Genomic DNA, 17,723 nt, shown 5'->3' with positions numbered 1-17,723 from the left:
TGTCAAAGTGTTTTTTCTAAAGGACAGGCTAAAGCATGTTGCTTACCTACTCACTAACCTCCAATGGTTTCTTTTTACCTCTAGAACCAAATATAAAGTTTGACATTTAAAGCTCTTCACTACTTGGACCCTTTCTACCTTCTCAGTCTTCTTATACTTTATTCTGTTCTTTGTACATGATGATCCAGCTACACTTAATGTTTCTCACACACCACACTCCATTTCCTTGCCTTTGTACTATCTCCTATGCCTGAAATGCTCTGCCTACTTATCTCTATCTCTTAGTTTCTTTGACTTTCTTCAAGACTTAGCTCATATTCTACCCTCTGTAGGAAAACTTTCTCAGTGCTTTCACTTCTGCATTTACCTACCATCTTTATTATATATATATCTTGTGTGTACCGAATTATTTGCCTGGTCTCCTCTATTTGATTGTAAGTTCCTTGAGGGTAGAGACTGTTTTTTGCCCTTTTTTGTATCCCCAGCATTTAGTACAGTGTTTGGCACAAAGTAAATGATCAGTAAATGCTTATTATTGACTGACTATACACACATATACATATGTACACAATACACACATATCACATACAATGTATATATACACACATGTACAGTATATGTATACACATATATTCTTGCTATAAATAAAACCAGAATACCTAATGAAATTATAACCAAATTAAAGGACAACTCACAGGTCCTCCTTGGAGCTGCAGTTAAAGGAGTTAGGTGAGTTGGTTTCATTGAGCACTCAGAGGCAACAAGAAAAGTCATTTCATGGGACACTTAATCATCTCAAGCTCAGTGCTCATGTAGACTATAAGCAAGGTGGTATATGTCAGCCTATGTTACAGAAAATAAAGTAGATACATTCTATGAAATTCTATGAAAAACTCAACAAGATCTTCTAAACCAATTAACTTATACCTTGATATTTGTTGGCTTAAGTGCAAAGGAGGGATCAGGTGAAGATGGCTAACAATATGTAGCAAAAATATGACCCCAAGGTGGAAGGCTTTTGAGTAGCCCCAAACCTGTATATCAGGATTACTTTATTTTAAAAAATTTAGTTGGAAGGCACTGGGCATGATAAGTACCAGAAGATATAATCAACAACAAAAGTCAGATTAATTTCATGTTGACATGATAGAAACAACTTGCAAATATCTAGGTGTCATTCCTGAATCAGCTGTATGTTTGCTGTTAGACCACCAACATTTTAGAGTAGAAGTAAAAACTAGCATTAAATTTGAAAAAAAAAACAACTTCTGTGTAAATTATATCAGTTGCATTTTGGCATATGTAAATATACTACTGATTAAAAATGGGAAATGGATTAAAGATAAGATAGTCATTCTGGTTATCGCCATTTTTTTGAAGAAGTTAACTAATATAAAAAAGCATCATAATGAATAGGCCAAGATTACTCAGAAGCCACCCCAGCCAGCAGTCATTTATTCCTCTTACAAAAGAAAGACACATGGAAGCAAGAGAAAGCACCAAATTAAAGTGCAAGCTCATTTGCTGAACATCATGGAAGATTTGTGAAAACTTACTAATACAAAATAGCAAAAAACTATGGAGAGGGAAAAGAAAATTTAGCATGAGAGACAATTAAATTGAATCTTCCCAAGAGCACTTTTAGTATAAACTGGAAGAAAATAAATATATTTAAAATAAAACAAGTTTCCAAGCATCTTATGGTGATTTATTATAATTTTTGATGACAGCAGAATAATCACATTTAGACTTTAACACTTAGGAAACCAATGTACAATATAAAAGAAAGTGAAAATGGCATGAAAAAGATAGGAAGAACAATTAGACAGTTCAAAGTATGCATAAAAGAAGCCTATACAGAAAGCCAAAGAGTTTTGAAAACAAACTTAAACCTTCATAAAGAAAGGAAGATAACAAGAATGGAAAAAAAAAAGTATGGACAATACTGTTACTTCCAAAATGATAACCAAGTAGATATCATTAATGATTGATCCATGTGCCTACTTTCTCATTACCATAAAATACTTTAGACTACTTGTTCCTGGTATCTTGGTTATCTCTGATTTCATATATATATATATATATTATATATACACACACATATATACACACATATATACATATATAATGTATATATACACATAAGCACATACATGTAAGTATACATACGTGTCTATGTATGTATATGTGTGTATATATGAAAGGAATAAGCAAGATTTTATCAATCAGTTTCTATTGCAGACCACATCTTCATAATAACACAATTGACTAAAAGATGAATAGAATAGAGGATCTGATTGTAGAATCAAAGATTTGGGGTTGGAAGGACTTTAGTATTTATTTGATTTAGTAGAACAAAAAGCATCCTAAATTTTCCCTTCCTAGAACATGTATCCTATGTATGTGTTAAAATTGGCTGGTTCTTTGAGAGATGTAAACAAAGGAGAGCTTTGTCCAATAATTCTCTGTTAGTATCAAGTGGGGTATAAAATTGTGAGCAACATGGTCACCAAAAGTAATAATCACTATCTGGAAGGACATTTTGAACAGCTTTTAAATAAGAGATGATGATGTCTTCCATATGCTCCTATTTTTGACTGAAATTGCATTGATTGTGTCACGACACACGATACTTACTATAGGATATCCTAGATGAGATCCATAGCAACTCCAAAGATTTGATAATTCAGAGAGAAAAAACAAAGTTGGAAAACAAAACAGAATGATGACTATTGCCTAGGTTATGGAGTGCATTTGGTAGGCAATCTTTTGAGGCAATCAGGTGACATAGTACTTGGAATAAGGGAGATTTGATTTTAAAACTTACTTCAGACACTTACTTCCTGTGTGACTCTGGGCCAGTAAGTCACTTAAGTTTTCTCTTCCATAAAATGGCGTTAATAGTAGAGACTTCTTCTCAAGGTTGTTGTGAGGATAAAATGAGATACTTTTTGAAACTTTATGAAACTTAAAGCTTTTATATAAATGCTGGCTTTTATCATTATTACCATTATTGTTATCATTGTTATTATTATTAGATCCTGTACTTTTCAATGGTAATTGAATAGTTGATTTAAAACTGGTCTAGACACCTAAGAAAAATCAGTGATGAAAAGAATGTGGAGTGATTCTCTTTGTATGTTAGCATCTAACTCAAGTAGCCACTAACTTTTCTTAGGGAGTTATACAATTTTTTTAAAAAAATTAACTGGTATAAGAACAGTATTAATTTACGTCAGTAACAAAAATACAGATTTTATGCTATAAGCATCATTGACACAAGACACCAATCTGTGGAGCATCTTTGAATGCTTGTAGACTACCTTGAGACTATACTTTGATTTATTTGGTGCTCCATTTGTTAAAAAAAAGTAAATGACATTTATATAATACTTTAAGGTTTGCAATTTGCCTTATGTACATCATCTCATTTGATCTTCATAGCAATCTTATGAAGTAGATACTATTATCTCTATTTTAAAGATGAATAACATGAAATTGAGACTTTAAATTACATTCTCATGATCACACAACTAATAGTTGACAGAGGCAGGATTTGAATCCAAGTTCTCCAAACTACAGGTTCGGTCTGTGCTTTTCTCATTACACTACTTTACCTCCTACTTATTCTATGAAATAAAGGAACAAAACACAAATGGTTCTGAGGTCTGCAATATTTATATGCAATGGCAAATTCTAAATTACAAAATTTAATAAATCAACCTCTATAGGAATACAATTTTCTTATATGTCATGCAGGGCAAATATAAATTACAAAAAATCAGAGAAGCCACCAGTGAGCGAGTTGTGGTTATCATGGACCCAAAAAGTAGAAAATATTTTAGAGGTACAAATGGTTTTTGAACACTGTAAGTATTTTAAAATGCTAATATATAATGTAATAATAAGTAAATATGTTAACAAACAAATATTTCTGCATTTTGTCATCATACAAGAATCTCAAGATTCTTACAAGATAAAAGTATGGGTATGGGCATAATAATCCACACATTGCTGTCTTATGTCAATGATGCTTATAACATAATAACATCAACGTTTTTGCTACTTAAACAAATTAATACAGATCTAAACTTTTAAAAAAATGAACAGGTATACATTCATTGGTGCTCCACCAAAAAAAGTACCATTCCTTATCTTAATTCTAGTCATTCCCTTCTTCTGCATAGTGATGACCTGTCAGAGTGCATTGGCTGGCCAAAGGTCAAGAAACTGGGAAAAAATAAGAACCACTATTTAAAAGTAGATATACTTTATTTATTTATTTTAATCTTCATTTAAAAATTATTTCAGTCCCAACCTCTTTCTCTCCTTCCATCCCCACCCCCATGCATTTAGAAGGCAAGCAATTATACATATCAATATCCTGACTTCAGGGCCAGTGCTCTATCTACTGCACCACCTAGCTGCCCCTAAAAACTTTTTTTTAGATTGTATAGTTTATCTCCTATCTTCCAGAAACACTGGTCCAATACTGGTACAACCTTTCACCTCCCCTTTGATATCTCTTTAAAGTTTTTTTTTTTTAAAGTTGCTTGCCCATTATTATGAGTGAATTATTAATATGTTAAGATATCAATAAAATATATCAATTATACATATGAAGTCACGCAAAACACATTTCCATATTAGCCATGTGAGGACAAAAAAAGCAAGAAAAATAAAGTGAAAAAATTATACTTTAATTTGCACTCAGAGTTCATCAATTTTCTCTCTGGAGGTGGATAAGAAGCACTCTTACAAATGAATAAGAAACATGTAGATTAAATAGGATACAGACAACATTAATTAAAAAAGCCATCTAACTGAAGTTCATTTTAAGACTATATAGAGAACCTAAGAACTTTCAGAATATGATCACATGACCCTCAACCATTCTGTAAAACATTCTTCTATTCCTGGCCTTTTGGAAAGAATTATCTATAACCACATCTTTATCAAAAAATATTAAATTTCATCACTCATTCAATTGTTCAAGAGAATTTGATTTATCCCTACAGGTACTTCAGTAGGAAAAGTGGTGGCCACGGACAGGGATGAGCCTGATACACTACATACTCGTCTGAAATATACCATTTTGAAGCAGATTCCAGAAAACCCAAAACATTTTGCAATCCATCCAGATACGGGTGTGATCACTACCATATTGACACCTGACAGAGAAGTAAATTATTTTCCAGTTTCCTGAGCAATGCTATGTATATATATAATGAGCAATAACACAACTGACTTCTGTGAGCCTCTGCTTTTGGAGTAACTTTTTGAATTTGTTTGCTAGAAAGTTTGTTGCCTGCTCTCTGAAGTCCTTTTTGTATGCTTCTAGAGTGTTTGGAAGAACATAGATGTCTTGGGAAGCATCATCACCTCTTCTCTCTGATCTCTCCCTTAATCTCTCCGTTTCTCTTTATGAAAGTATAAAATCCATGGTGGAAATCAGTTATTATTCATAAAATTGGTATATTCATCTTGGGAAAATTGGTGGTTATGTGAGTTTAGATTGATACTCTTAATATATTAATAATTCACTCATAATAATGGGCGAGCAACTTTAAAAAAAAACTTTAAAGAGATATCAAAGGGGAGGTGAAAGGTTGTACCAGTATTGGACCAGTGTTTCTGGAAGATAGGAGATAAACTATACAATCTAAAAAAAAAGTTTTTAGGGGCAGCTAGGTGGTGCAGTAGATAGAGCACTGGCCCTGAAGTCAGGAGGACCTCAATTCAAATCCGACTTCAGATCAAACACTTGACACTTATTAGCTGTGTGACCCTGGGCAATTCACTTAACCCCAATTGCCAAAAAAGGCAAGTTTTTAGAATAGCGATGAAACAAAAACATGAGATTCAAAAATAAAAAACCAAAAGATAAAACCAAGCAGGTTCTACATCCAAAGTGAAAGGGAAATTTAGGAAAAGGTAAAATTGAAAAAAATCCACTTATAAAATTGATGTAAATTTTAGCAAATCAAAAATTTTACAAATGTGACAGAAAGTCAAACTGAAATGGTAAATATGATTAAGCTTCCTGCTTTATCTTCTCTTAAAAAGACAGAAATAGAAAAAAAGGGGGAGGGAGAGGGCAGCTAGGTGGCACAGTGGATAGCACACTGGCCCTGGAGTCAGGAGATCCTGAATTCAAATCCATCCTCAGACACATAACACCTACTAACTGTGTGACTCTGGGCAAGTCACTTAACCCCAATTGCCTCACTAAAAAAAAAAAAAAGTCAGAAATGGGATGGCATTGTTTAATGGAGAAAGTGAAGATAGGGGGCAAAACAAAATGTAGGACATAAAAATACCCAAGTAAAAATCTAAGAAATTTTAAATTAAGTGGAAAAATAAAGGAAATAGCCAAGTTGCTCTGCTTCTGCCTATGAAAATGCGTGATTGAGACGTAAACAATTCCAAAGAAGTAGGAAACTCCAAAGAAGGAGCAATAAATTGAATGTTTCCTAATTTTTTTCAAAAACCACTGAAGATCAGAATTGAGAAGTACTTTCTAATTGCCCTGTTTAGCAAGTAGATCAAAACTTTCTCCATGAAAGTTTTGTCTTGGCCTACCAAATGGATTTCAAAACATTGCTTTTGAATTTGTTGTTATGCTTACATCTGACTAACTTAACCTTCACATTTGTAACAGTTTAGTGGTACATTGGGTAGAGTGCTAGACTTGGAGTCAGAAAGGCCTGAATTCAAATTTAGCCTCAGACACTTAGTTGTGTGACCTTAGGCTAATTACTTAACCTAGCAGCCTTAATTTTCTCACCTCTAAAATGGGGTTAACAATAACATCTATTTCCTTAAGTTGCTGTGAGGATCAAATCAGATAATATGTGGAAAAGGCTTTGCAAATCTTAATGTGTTATATTAATGCTAGCTGTTATTATTTGTCCCAAAATATTAAAAGTTTACATTAGAGGCTGTGCATGCTGACTTTGAGGATTTGTCTATTACAGGAATGAGGAACATTACAGACTCTGATATTTTTTTTCCCCAGGCATGCCCCACATATATATTGCATGTTGAAGCACGAGATATGGCTGGCCAGAGTTTTGGTTTATCAAGTACAGCAACATTGACTATTGACATTAGAGATGAAAATGACAATGCTCCAACTTTCCGAAAAACTTCTGTAAGTTTTGCACTGTACCCCACTCAGAACTTGATAGGTTTGTGAGACCATGAACATTCATTATGGATGACTTCATTTAGTGTTGATACTACATACGGTAGCAGAATTTATTTGGGGAAGAAAATAATATTTTGGTAGAAATATCATGATAATCTGATGGGTCAAAAAGATCTAGAATATTGAGAGAATTATGCCTTCCTGTTATCTTTGGAGAAATCTTTAGTTTCACTATAAGGACCTTTCCCTTCTTCCTGAAATAAACTAGTGAGGCTACTGGCAAATAATTAGTAGGTTTGGAATAGTGGAAAGTAAAAGGAATGAGGAATTCTAGAATAGTAACTATGAATCATTTAACTAGTAGACCACTGAGTCGAGTGAATAGTTGGTTGGTTGTTGTCCTTCATTCTTGAAAAGGACCAAAAATGATATTATTATGTTTGGGTCAAGGTACAATGTATCCAACTGTGGCTGATCAGACCAATATGAGCTACCAAAGGCTGAAAACAAATAGTCCATATGAACAAGGGTGAATATAGATAAAGGGGAAAGACAGACTAAAAGAAAAGGAAGGAATCAAGAAAATAGAAGTCATAATAAGGGCACATAACAAGTTTAGTGTGAATGAGCTAGTGAGAAAGGGGAAAGGATAGGAGGTAGTGTGAAGGAAGTAGAATTTCTAAGTTCAGTTCTACTCATAAATCCCAACACCTATCTGGATAAAAAAAAAAAGATGATTGATTTAACTCATGTAAGTAATGAAGTAATACAGTTTATAACTTTGCTTCAGGGAGTTAAAGGGTGAGCTTATTTCCTTTGTCCGACTTACTTTCAGTCCAGGTTTTTAATTGAAGAATAGGATAGTTCAATATTTTTCCCTCAGCTACATACGTATAGGAGGAGATCTAATGGAACAAACAATAAAAGTGGCATATCTATGTGGTTTCTTAGTGTACTAAGTCCAAGTTCCATTTAAATAGTATATGACATAGGACACACTAATGCTATGGTGTTGAGGGGAAGTGATACCCCTCATATTTCATAGTGTCAGGAAATAAAAAAATCCATTTTATATAGATTTACATGACATTATAAGCCTTAAGAAATCATAATATCATAGGATTTAAAGACAGAAGGGATCATAGTGGTCATGCCCCATTTCACAGGTGGGGTAACTGAGATGAAGGCACTTGCCCATGGCCACACAATTAAATAATGGCTAGACCAAGACTTTAAGTCAGGTTTTCAGACTTTGAATCCAATGATCTTTCCACTAATAATAACATTACTAATAATATTAGCTAATATTTATATGATACTTTATGGTTACTAAGCACTTTGTATATTTTATCTCATTTGATCCATACTGTTTCCAATTCATTACTTACGTCTTCTTTGATAACACATTCTTCCTTAGTTATGTGTTCTTTTTCCGTTGACAAAAATAAGAGAAATATAAATTTACGCTAGTGAGAAAATAACATAGCAAAGGTGATTATTGTTATAATCAGCCCTCCAGTAATATACCCTAATAAATAATTATTTATTACCAACATCATTAATATTTGTTGAGTATTTACTATGTATAGGTAGCTGTCCTAAAAGATACAAAGGAGAATTAGACATGGTTCATCTCCTCGAGCAACTTACAATGTAATTATGCTTGAGGACAAATAATGCAAGGTAGCATTTGCTAAGTCTCAAAATATAGGATAGATAATAATTCAAAGGGGAGAGCAATCACCAAGGACTACAAGAAGGTTATACTGTCTTTGTTATCATTTGACTGAAAAATTCCCATTTGTTACATTTTACTTGGAAAACCTGTGAGGATCACAGATTTTGTGTTGGTTTTTGTTGGTTTGAAATCCAAATTGTATATCCTTTGAAATTTTGAAGATAAATTAACACATGAAATACAATTTCTCTATATGTTCCATTTAGCAAATTATTACTTCTTAAAAATTAAATCTTTAAGAGCAAGATTGTAAAATGCATTATTGTAATGAAGTTCATCTCTACTGCATTAACTTAAGATATGACAAATGTAGACCCTAAAATAATAGAATAACAACAAAAAAGGAGGTAAGGAAAGAAGCAAAACTCCCACATGAAAACTAATAGAAAGACCAAAACCAAAAATTCAAGCAAAAAAAAAATACCTCCTTCCAATAAAATAATTAAATATTGTAGAGTAATATAAAAGGTAAGAGAAATCTCCATAAGGAAAAGGCAAGACTGGGACAAAAACAATACTGCAGAAAGAAAAACAATACCTCTAAAAATAAGGATAGACATATTTTAAAATTTCCAAAGTAGTTTAGATTCAGAAAAAGAAGTAGATGTATTTCACAAATACAAGAGTGGAAATAAGATCACAGAAGGGAGAGTTAAAAAAAAACACATAAGAATTCACAATATGGAAAAGGTTTTGAAAAACCGTTATGAAGCAGTGTTTTCTCTAGGGTAGAGAGTACCTCAGGCAGAAAAAAAAATGCAGAAATGAAAGAACAGACAACAAAAAAATATTTTTTTAAAAAAATGATAAAACTAGAAGATAATTTTAGATTTCTACAAATTAACAAGCATAACTAGAAGAGAAAAACTTGATGGAACAATCTGAGAATTATTGGTATCTCTGAAAAAATTCCCACCAAATCTTCAAGGATTATGAATAACAAGTTCTGGTAAATGACATGATAAAAATGCCTTGCATATGTAATAGAAACAAAGGGCAAAGTGTCAATCAATATAATATATTGAATGCTAATGGGGAAGAATCCTAATATTACCTGCACAGATGCCAAATTCTAGAGTCTCAGTATCAAAAAGAATATATAAATATGATATACATGCATATGTACACATTCCACTTATATATTGTATGCATATAAACACATATATGTACATGTATTTATATAATATGTATAAATATACATAATCCTATAATCCCTTTGTGTAGAGGAGAGAGAGAGAGAGACAGTGACGGAGAGACAGAGAGAGAGACAGTGACGGAGAGACAGAGAGAGAGGAAGGATTAAAATTTAAGTGATACAAAGTAAGGCTCGTTTGGGTTTGTTGTGGGGAGAATGATTAGCACAGGAGGTAAGATTGCACAATTACAGCAAAACATGTATGTGGTAATATAAAATTGCAAAATTTTTAAACAAGAAAATATATTCTTTAAAATATGGTAAGTTAACATTACCTTGGGATTTTGTTACCAGCTAAAGTTAGTTATTTTATTTTTAATTTCCATATTAGCCATGTTGCAAAAGAAAACACAAACATAATGAAATAATAAAAACAAATAAAATTTTAAAAAGTATGCTTCAATCTACATTCAGAGTTCATTAGTTCTCTTTCTCTAAAGGTGAACAGTATTTTTCATCATGAGCCCTTTGAAATTGTCTTGATCAGAGTAGCCAAGTGTTTCACTGTTGATCATCCTTATAATATTGCTGTTACTATAGACAATGTTCTCGTGGTTTTGCTTATTTCACTTTGCATGAGTTCATATAAGTCTTCCCAGGTTTTTCTGAAACCATCCTACTCATCATTTTTATAGCACAATAGTATTCCATTATAATCTTATACCATAACTTGTTCAACCATTCCACAATTAATGGGCATCCTGTCAATTTCCAATTGTTTGCCACCACAAAAAGAGCTGCTACAAATATTTTTAAACAAAAAGGTCCTTTTCCCCTTTTCTTTGACACCTTTGGGATACAGACCTAGTAGTGGTATTGCTGAGTCAAAAGGTATGCACAGTTTTATAGCCCTTTGAGTGTAGTTTCAAATTTTTCTGCAGAATGGTTGGACTAGTCTATAACTCCAACAATGCATTAGTGCCCTAGTTTTTCCACATCCCCTCTAGCATTGTCATTATCTTTTTCTGGCATGTTAACCAATTTGATAGGTGTGAGGTGGTAGCTCAGCTTTTTTTTTTTAATTTGCATTTCTCTAATCAATAGTTATTTAGAGCATTTTTTCACATCACTATAGATAGCTTTGATTTCTTCTTCTGAGCAATGCCTGTTCATATCCTTTAACCATTTATCAACTTGGGAATGGTTTCTATTTTTATAAATTTGGCTCAGTTCCTTACATATATGAGAAATGAGACCTTTATCAGAGAACCTGATTGCAACATTTCCCCCAGTTTTGTGTTTTCCTTCTAATTTTGGCTGCATTAGTTTTATTTGTGCAAAACCTTTTTCTTGTAATCAAAACTATCTATTTTACTTTCCATAATCTCCTCTATCTATTGTTTGGTCATAAATTCTTCCCTTATCCATAGATCTGATAGGTACATCTCCCCATGCTTCCCTATTTTACTTATGATATCATTCTTTATGTCTAAATCCATTTTGGCCTTATCTTGGTAAACTGTGAGATGTTGGTCTATGCCTACTTTCTGGCAAGCTGCTTTCCAGTTTTCCAAGTAATTTTTGTCAAATGGTGAGTTCTTACCCCAAAAGCTTGGATCTTTGGATTTATGAAACATTAGATGACTATGGTCATTTACTACTGTGTATTATTTCCCTATTCCATTGATCCACTACTTTATTTATTATCCAGTACCAGTATTGATGATTACCACTCTGTAATGTAATCTGAAATCTGGAAGTATTTGTCAACTTTCCTTCACATTTTTTTCATTGATTCTCTTTGATATTCTTGACCCTTTGTTCTTCCACATGAATTTTGTTACCATTTTTTCTATCTGTATAAAATAATTCTTTGATAGTTTGATTGGTATGGCACTGAATAAATAAGTAGAATTGCTATTTTTATTATAGTGGCTCTGCCTACCCATGAGCAATTAATATTTCTCCAATAGTTTAGATCTGTATTAGTGTGAAAAATGTTTTATAATTGTGTTTATATAATCCTTGGGTTTGTCTTGGCAAGTAGATTCCCAAGTATTTTATATTGTCTGCAGCTATTTTAACTGGAATTTCTCTATTTCTTCCTGCTGGGTTTTGTTGGTAGTAAATAAAAAACATTGGTGATTTGTGTGGGTTTATTTTATAGCCTGCAAATTTGCTGAATTTGTTAATTATTTCAACTAGTTTTTTTAGTTGATTCTCTAGTAAAATTAGTTATTTTAATAAGTCATTTATATAAACTGGGACTTTTAGGAAGTTTTTGTCTTAATTATGTTTCTTATAATTGTACAAATAAATGTACTCTATATATACACACACACACATTTTATATAATATGTACATATATTCTTCCATAAATCTTAGACATTACTTATATATTATTACTTATCTTAGATAGAAAAAGTGGCATATGCTAAAAAGAAATATCTGTATATGTTCACAAGAGAGGGAAGAGTGCAGGGAATGGTTAATGGAGGTTCATAGAGATAGAATGTGATCTGGGTTTTGGTATTTGGATAGATGGAGAAGAAATAGAAATTAAGTACAATACAGTTCTAAAATTTTATTTCATATTGTCACTTGACTCTTAATATCTATGTCCTTTTCTTAGTCCTCATCCTACTTGACCTCTCTGCATTCTTTGACACTGTGTACCACCCCTTCTTCTTGACTATCTCTTCTCTTTAAGTTTTTGTCATGATGTTCTCTTCTGGTTCTCCTCCTACCTGTCTTACCACTCCTCAGTCTCCTTTGCTGGATCTTCATATAAACTGCATCTAATAACTGAGGGTACCTCCCCAAAACTGTCCTGAGCCCTCTTCTCTTCTCTCTCTATACTATTTAACTTGATGATCTCATCAGCTCCCCATGGATTCAATTATTGTCTCTATGCAGATGAATCTCAGATCTATTTATTCTGCCATAACATTTCTTCTGATTTCTAGTCATCTTCCTACTGAATATCTTGAAGTGAATGTCCTGTAGACATCTTAAATTCCACATGTCCAAAACTCAATTAATTATTTTTTCTTCAAAACTTTCCCCATTTTTCTTTCTTACCACCATCAAAGGCATCACCGTCCTCCAGGTCATACAGGCTTATAACCTGTGTAATCCTCAACTCCTCACTCTCATCTCCTGTTATACAATCTTTCGCTAAGTCTTACTAATTCTACTTTGATGACATCTCTCATGTATGTTTCCTTTTTTCCTTTTGACATTGTTACTACCCTGGTACAGGCCCTCATCACCTCACACCTGGACTATTACAAAAGTCTGATCTTCCTGCTTCAAATCTCTCTCCGCTCCAGATCATCTTACATTCATCATCAAACTGATCTTCCTAAAGCACATATCTGACCATCTTACCCCACTCATACACCCATTCAATACATCCCAGTGACTCCCTATTTCTTTCAGTTTCAAACACAAAACCCTCTGTTTGACGTTTAAAGTCCTACCTTTCTAGTTTTCTTATACTTTACTCCCCAGTGACTTCCTTGCTGTTTCTGACTCAAGACACTGCAACTCTCAACTCCAGTCATTTTCACTAGTTGTCTCCCATACTTAGAATTCTCTCCCTCCTCACCTCTGCCTCTTGGACTTCCTGGATTCCTTCAAGTCTCAGCTAAACTCCTACCTTCTGCAAAAATCTTTCCTAGTCCTCCTTAATGTTAGTGCCTCACCTCTGAAATGATCTCTAATTTAACCTGTATATATCTTGTAAATACATAGTTGTTTGCTTGTTTTCTCTTTGCCTCCCTCCCTTTTAGATTTTGAGTTCCTTCTGGGGCAGGTGTTATTTTTACCTTTCTTTATATTCCAGCACTTACAACTCATTGAGCCTGACAATAGAACTTAATAAATACTTGTCAACTTGACTTGACTCTTTTGCTGAGGCTAGGAGGAGAGTGCAAAAAGTGTGTTGCTTTTAGAAATTATGTATATAATGAAATTATAACAAAACATTTTTTCAGTATGTGACAGAAGTGGAAGAAAATAGAATCAATGTAGAAATTCTGCGCATGGATGTAGAGGACAAGGATTTACCCAACACTCCTCATTCAAGAGCTAAATACATTATCTTAAAGGGAAATGAAAATGGACAATTCCAAATCACTACTGATCCTAATACAAATGCAGGCATCTTACATGTTGTCAAGGTAAATACATTGCAATGATAAGGATGAGTTTTTATCATCTCTGCTCTATATATAGATTGTAATTTCAAATTATTATGTCATAAATGTATGTGTATATCTATACATATATGTGTATACACACACATATATATGTGTATATATATATATACTTATGTAGTTAATTAATGATGACTTTTTTTTGATAACAAGAATTCTGCAGAATGGGCAGGTTTGGCTGGGTTGCCTTCTATGTAATTGAAGGGAATTTCCAACAGATCCATTTGAGTATTTGAATGTAATGAGTAGAATTTATAGTATTTTTGCTTTGGTTCTTTAATGAATCACTAAAACTCCTTAGCCTACTGGGCTTATGCTTTCTTAATGATTTGTGCCTTTTGCGTGAAACAAATGGAAGAAGCACTATAACGTGGAATGTGAGACTATTCAAACTGTAGTGTTCTATTACTTCATCAGCATTTCTGCTTGTGATTAAGAGCAGATTAAAAAAAGAAGACTGGTGCTTTTCAGCCAAACAGAAAAATTAACATTGGAAACATTTGCCTAAACCTCATAAGCTTCTGTTAGAAAGTCTACTGAAAGTGGCCAATTAGTTTCTAAAAATCTTAGCTGTTATTTTGAACACATCGTTGGATCTAGCTCTGTATTTTCCCTCCTTTTTTGTTCACTATGCCTAGATATTATAGCCTGATTAACAAATGGGCCTGCTATGTATATTGTTTTCCATTGACTAACAAGACACATTTGATTCAACAGCCACTGGATTATGAAGCTGCTCACCAAATTATTCTACAAGTTGGTGTAGTTAATGAAGCTGAGTTCTCTAAAGGGACAAGTTCCAGAGGCATTACAACTTGTACAACTTCTGTCATTGTCAATGTCAAAGATACTGATGAGGGACCTGAATGCCAGCCTCCTGTAACAGTTATATCATCTAAGGATGGTATGGTAGCTGGGAAAGAAATCCGTGGATACACAGCACGGGATCCAGAAACCCACAGTAATGAAGGCTTGATGTATGTAACTTTTTAATCATATTTGTTTTATTACTCCCATATTTAGTTGGGAATGTGGGAAAGGGGATGTGCATTTCCTATAATGATGAATTTTAGAATATATCATTTTCCCTCTCACATCTCCTAATTAGGTATCAGAAGCTAAAAGATGAAGATAATTGGTTTCAAATTAATGAAAAAACAGGGAACTTGGTAACCACTAAAGTCCTGGATAGAGAGTCACCATTTGTAAAAAATGACCAGTACAATGTCACAGTGCTTGCAGTAGATAAAGGTGAGTACCATATATGACAAATATAATATGTTGCAGAACTTCAGAGTTAGAAGAAATTATCTACTGTAACCTGTTCCTGAACAGAAATCCTTTCTATAACATCCCTGGAAGTAGATATCCAGCCTTCACTTGAAGACCAACTCTGATGAGGAGCCCACTATTTCCTATGGCAGCTGATTTCACTTTGGGGGCAGGTCTAATTTTCAGGAAGACTTTTCCCTATAGGGGAGTCTAAATGTGTCTCTTTGTAATCACTATCCAAATTCTACCCTCTGTAGTTGAATAGAACAATTTAACTCATAATGCGGGGCTATAGATGGAAAGAACATACACTGAATGTGAAATAAGGAGACTATTCTACAAATACTAGTACTGACACTTTGTACTTCTGCACCTCTGGAAGGACAGTTTATCTCTTTGAGTCTCAATTTCCTTATATTTAAAATTGGGATAATAACTCTGGTTCAACCAATATCATCCCTTTGTTGCAAGAAGAATATTTCCTAAATCTTAAAGCATTATAGAATTAGTGAGTTGTTATTATTCAACATGACCTTCTTTCTAGTATTTTTTTTTTTGGTGAGGCAATCGGGGTTAAGTGACTTGACTAGAGTCACATATTAGCAAATGTTAAGTGTCTGAGGCCACATTTGAACTCAAGTCACTGCTCTACCTAGCTGCCCTACCTTCTATTTGAAGGTAATTATCACATACTTCTTAAGGTTTCTCTTTTCTAAGCCATTTACCTCCAATTTCTTCAACTGGTCATTGTATAGCAAGGTCTCTAGTTCTTTTATCATTCTACACTCCTTCCTTTGGAAGATCATCAATGTTCTTCCTAAAATACTATTGGCTCAAACTGAACATAGTATCCCAACTGTGGTCTGATCAAAGTAGAGATGATCATATCTCCTAGACAGTATGACATGCTTAATGAAGCCTAAAATTGTTTTAGCTTTTTTTTTAGTTATCATGTCATACTGTGGACTCATATTGTACATATAGTCTATTAAAATCCCCAGGTTTTTTCATGCAAATAGTTATATGACTATGACTCAGTTTCTCTCTCTCTCTCTCTCTCTCTCTCTCTCTCTCTCTCTCTCTTTCTCTTTCTCCCACACACACACACATACACACTGAATTTTGCAAATTATCTTTTGAACCCAAATATAGGGGTTTATATTTATCCCTTTTAAAATTAGTCTTTTTCATTTGGCCCATTCTTTGTTCAAAGAAATACTTTTTGGATGCTAGTATTCAACAAGTTATCTTTGACTCACAACTTTGTGTAATATGCAAAATTTATAAATACACTATTAATGACTTAATCCAAGTTATTTATACAAATGTTGGGCAGCACAGGAACAAGGAGAGATTCCTGGGACTTCCCACCAAAGATTACCCTCCAATATATCATTTGATTGTTAATTAATCACTACTCTTTGGTCATTCAAACTAACTTCACTTAACTGAACTATCTTAATTTAGTCTACATCCTTCTATCTTGTCCTAAAGGTTAGAATAAAGAAATGCATTGCTGAAATCCAGGCAAATTATATCTAAAATATTCTCTTTACCCATATGCATCAAAATTTTTTAAGAAGCTGTGATTTTTCATTACTGCACTTTCTAAAGTCTCACAAACTATCCCCTTAATAACAAGTATGAGCATTTTCCCTTTTATTTTGAACCTTTTCCCCCCTAGGAATCAGGTTATGCTTATAAGCCTAGATAGTCTGAAGACTTCATGTTCTTTGCCTTTCTGTAAATCTTAGTCTCACCTTTCTACAGCCCTATAGCACCTCTCCAATTCTCCTTTATTTTCAAAGATCATGGAAAGTGGCTTGGTAAGAAACGTGTCTATTTTGAAGTGGTACATAAGCGTTAGCCACTGCTGCTGCTGCTGCTGCTGCTGCTACTGTTGCTGCTGCTACTACTACTACTACTACTACTACTACTACTACTATATGTCAATTATCTTAGTTCTCTGGGATGTACTCAGGTGGACGTGGTGATCCAACTTCATTATCTCCTTATTTTGTATTTTATGTTAAAATCATTTCTGTATTACCATTCAGACTAAAAATTAGACTCAGACTAAAAATTATTCTTCTTGTAAAACAGAAGTTGAATAACAGATACATAAGCCTATTTCTCTTTTATCATCCTTTGATGATATCCTTTATCATCATTTCCTCCACCTTGAGCATTGCACATGAGCATGGTATA

The 17,723-nt window shown here is 33.4% G+C and overlaps 1 protein-coding gene across 2 annotated transcripts in view; it reads left to right on the top strand.

The window, feature by feature from the left end:
* LOC114054107 (desmocollin-1-like) overlaps positions 1 to 17,723 on the top strand; it is a 48,555-nt gene that overhangs the window by 14,924 nt on the left and 15,908 nt on the right. For both annotated transcript variants that reach the window (XM_027877221.1, XM_027877222.1), the window contains exons 7-11: positions 5,019 to 5,182; positions 7,019 to 7,153; positions 14,022 to 14,207; positions 14,961 to 15,220; positions 15,352 to 15,494. In XM_027877221.1, the coding sequence (XP_027733022.1) occupies positions 5,019 to 5,182; positions 7,019 to 7,153; positions 14,022 to 14,207; positions 14,961 to 15,220; positions 15,352 to 15,494 (888 nt within the window). The remainder of the gene's footprint in view (positions 1 to 5,018; positions 5,183 to 7,018; positions 7,154 to 14,021; positions 14,208 to 14,960; positions 15,221 to 15,351; positions 15,495 to 17,723) is intronic.

Source organism: Vombatus ursinus, unplaced genomic scaffold (genome assembly GCF_900497805.2).
Source record: "Vombatus ursinus unplaced genomic scaffold, bare-nosed wombat genome assembly UNPS02014812.1, whole genome shotgun sequence".
Classification (NCBI taxonomy): Eukaryota; Metazoa; Chordata; class Mammalia; order Diprotodontia; family Vombatidae; genus Vombatus; species Vombatus ursinus.
This window is presented reverse-complemented; position numbering and strand designations above follow the sequence as displayed.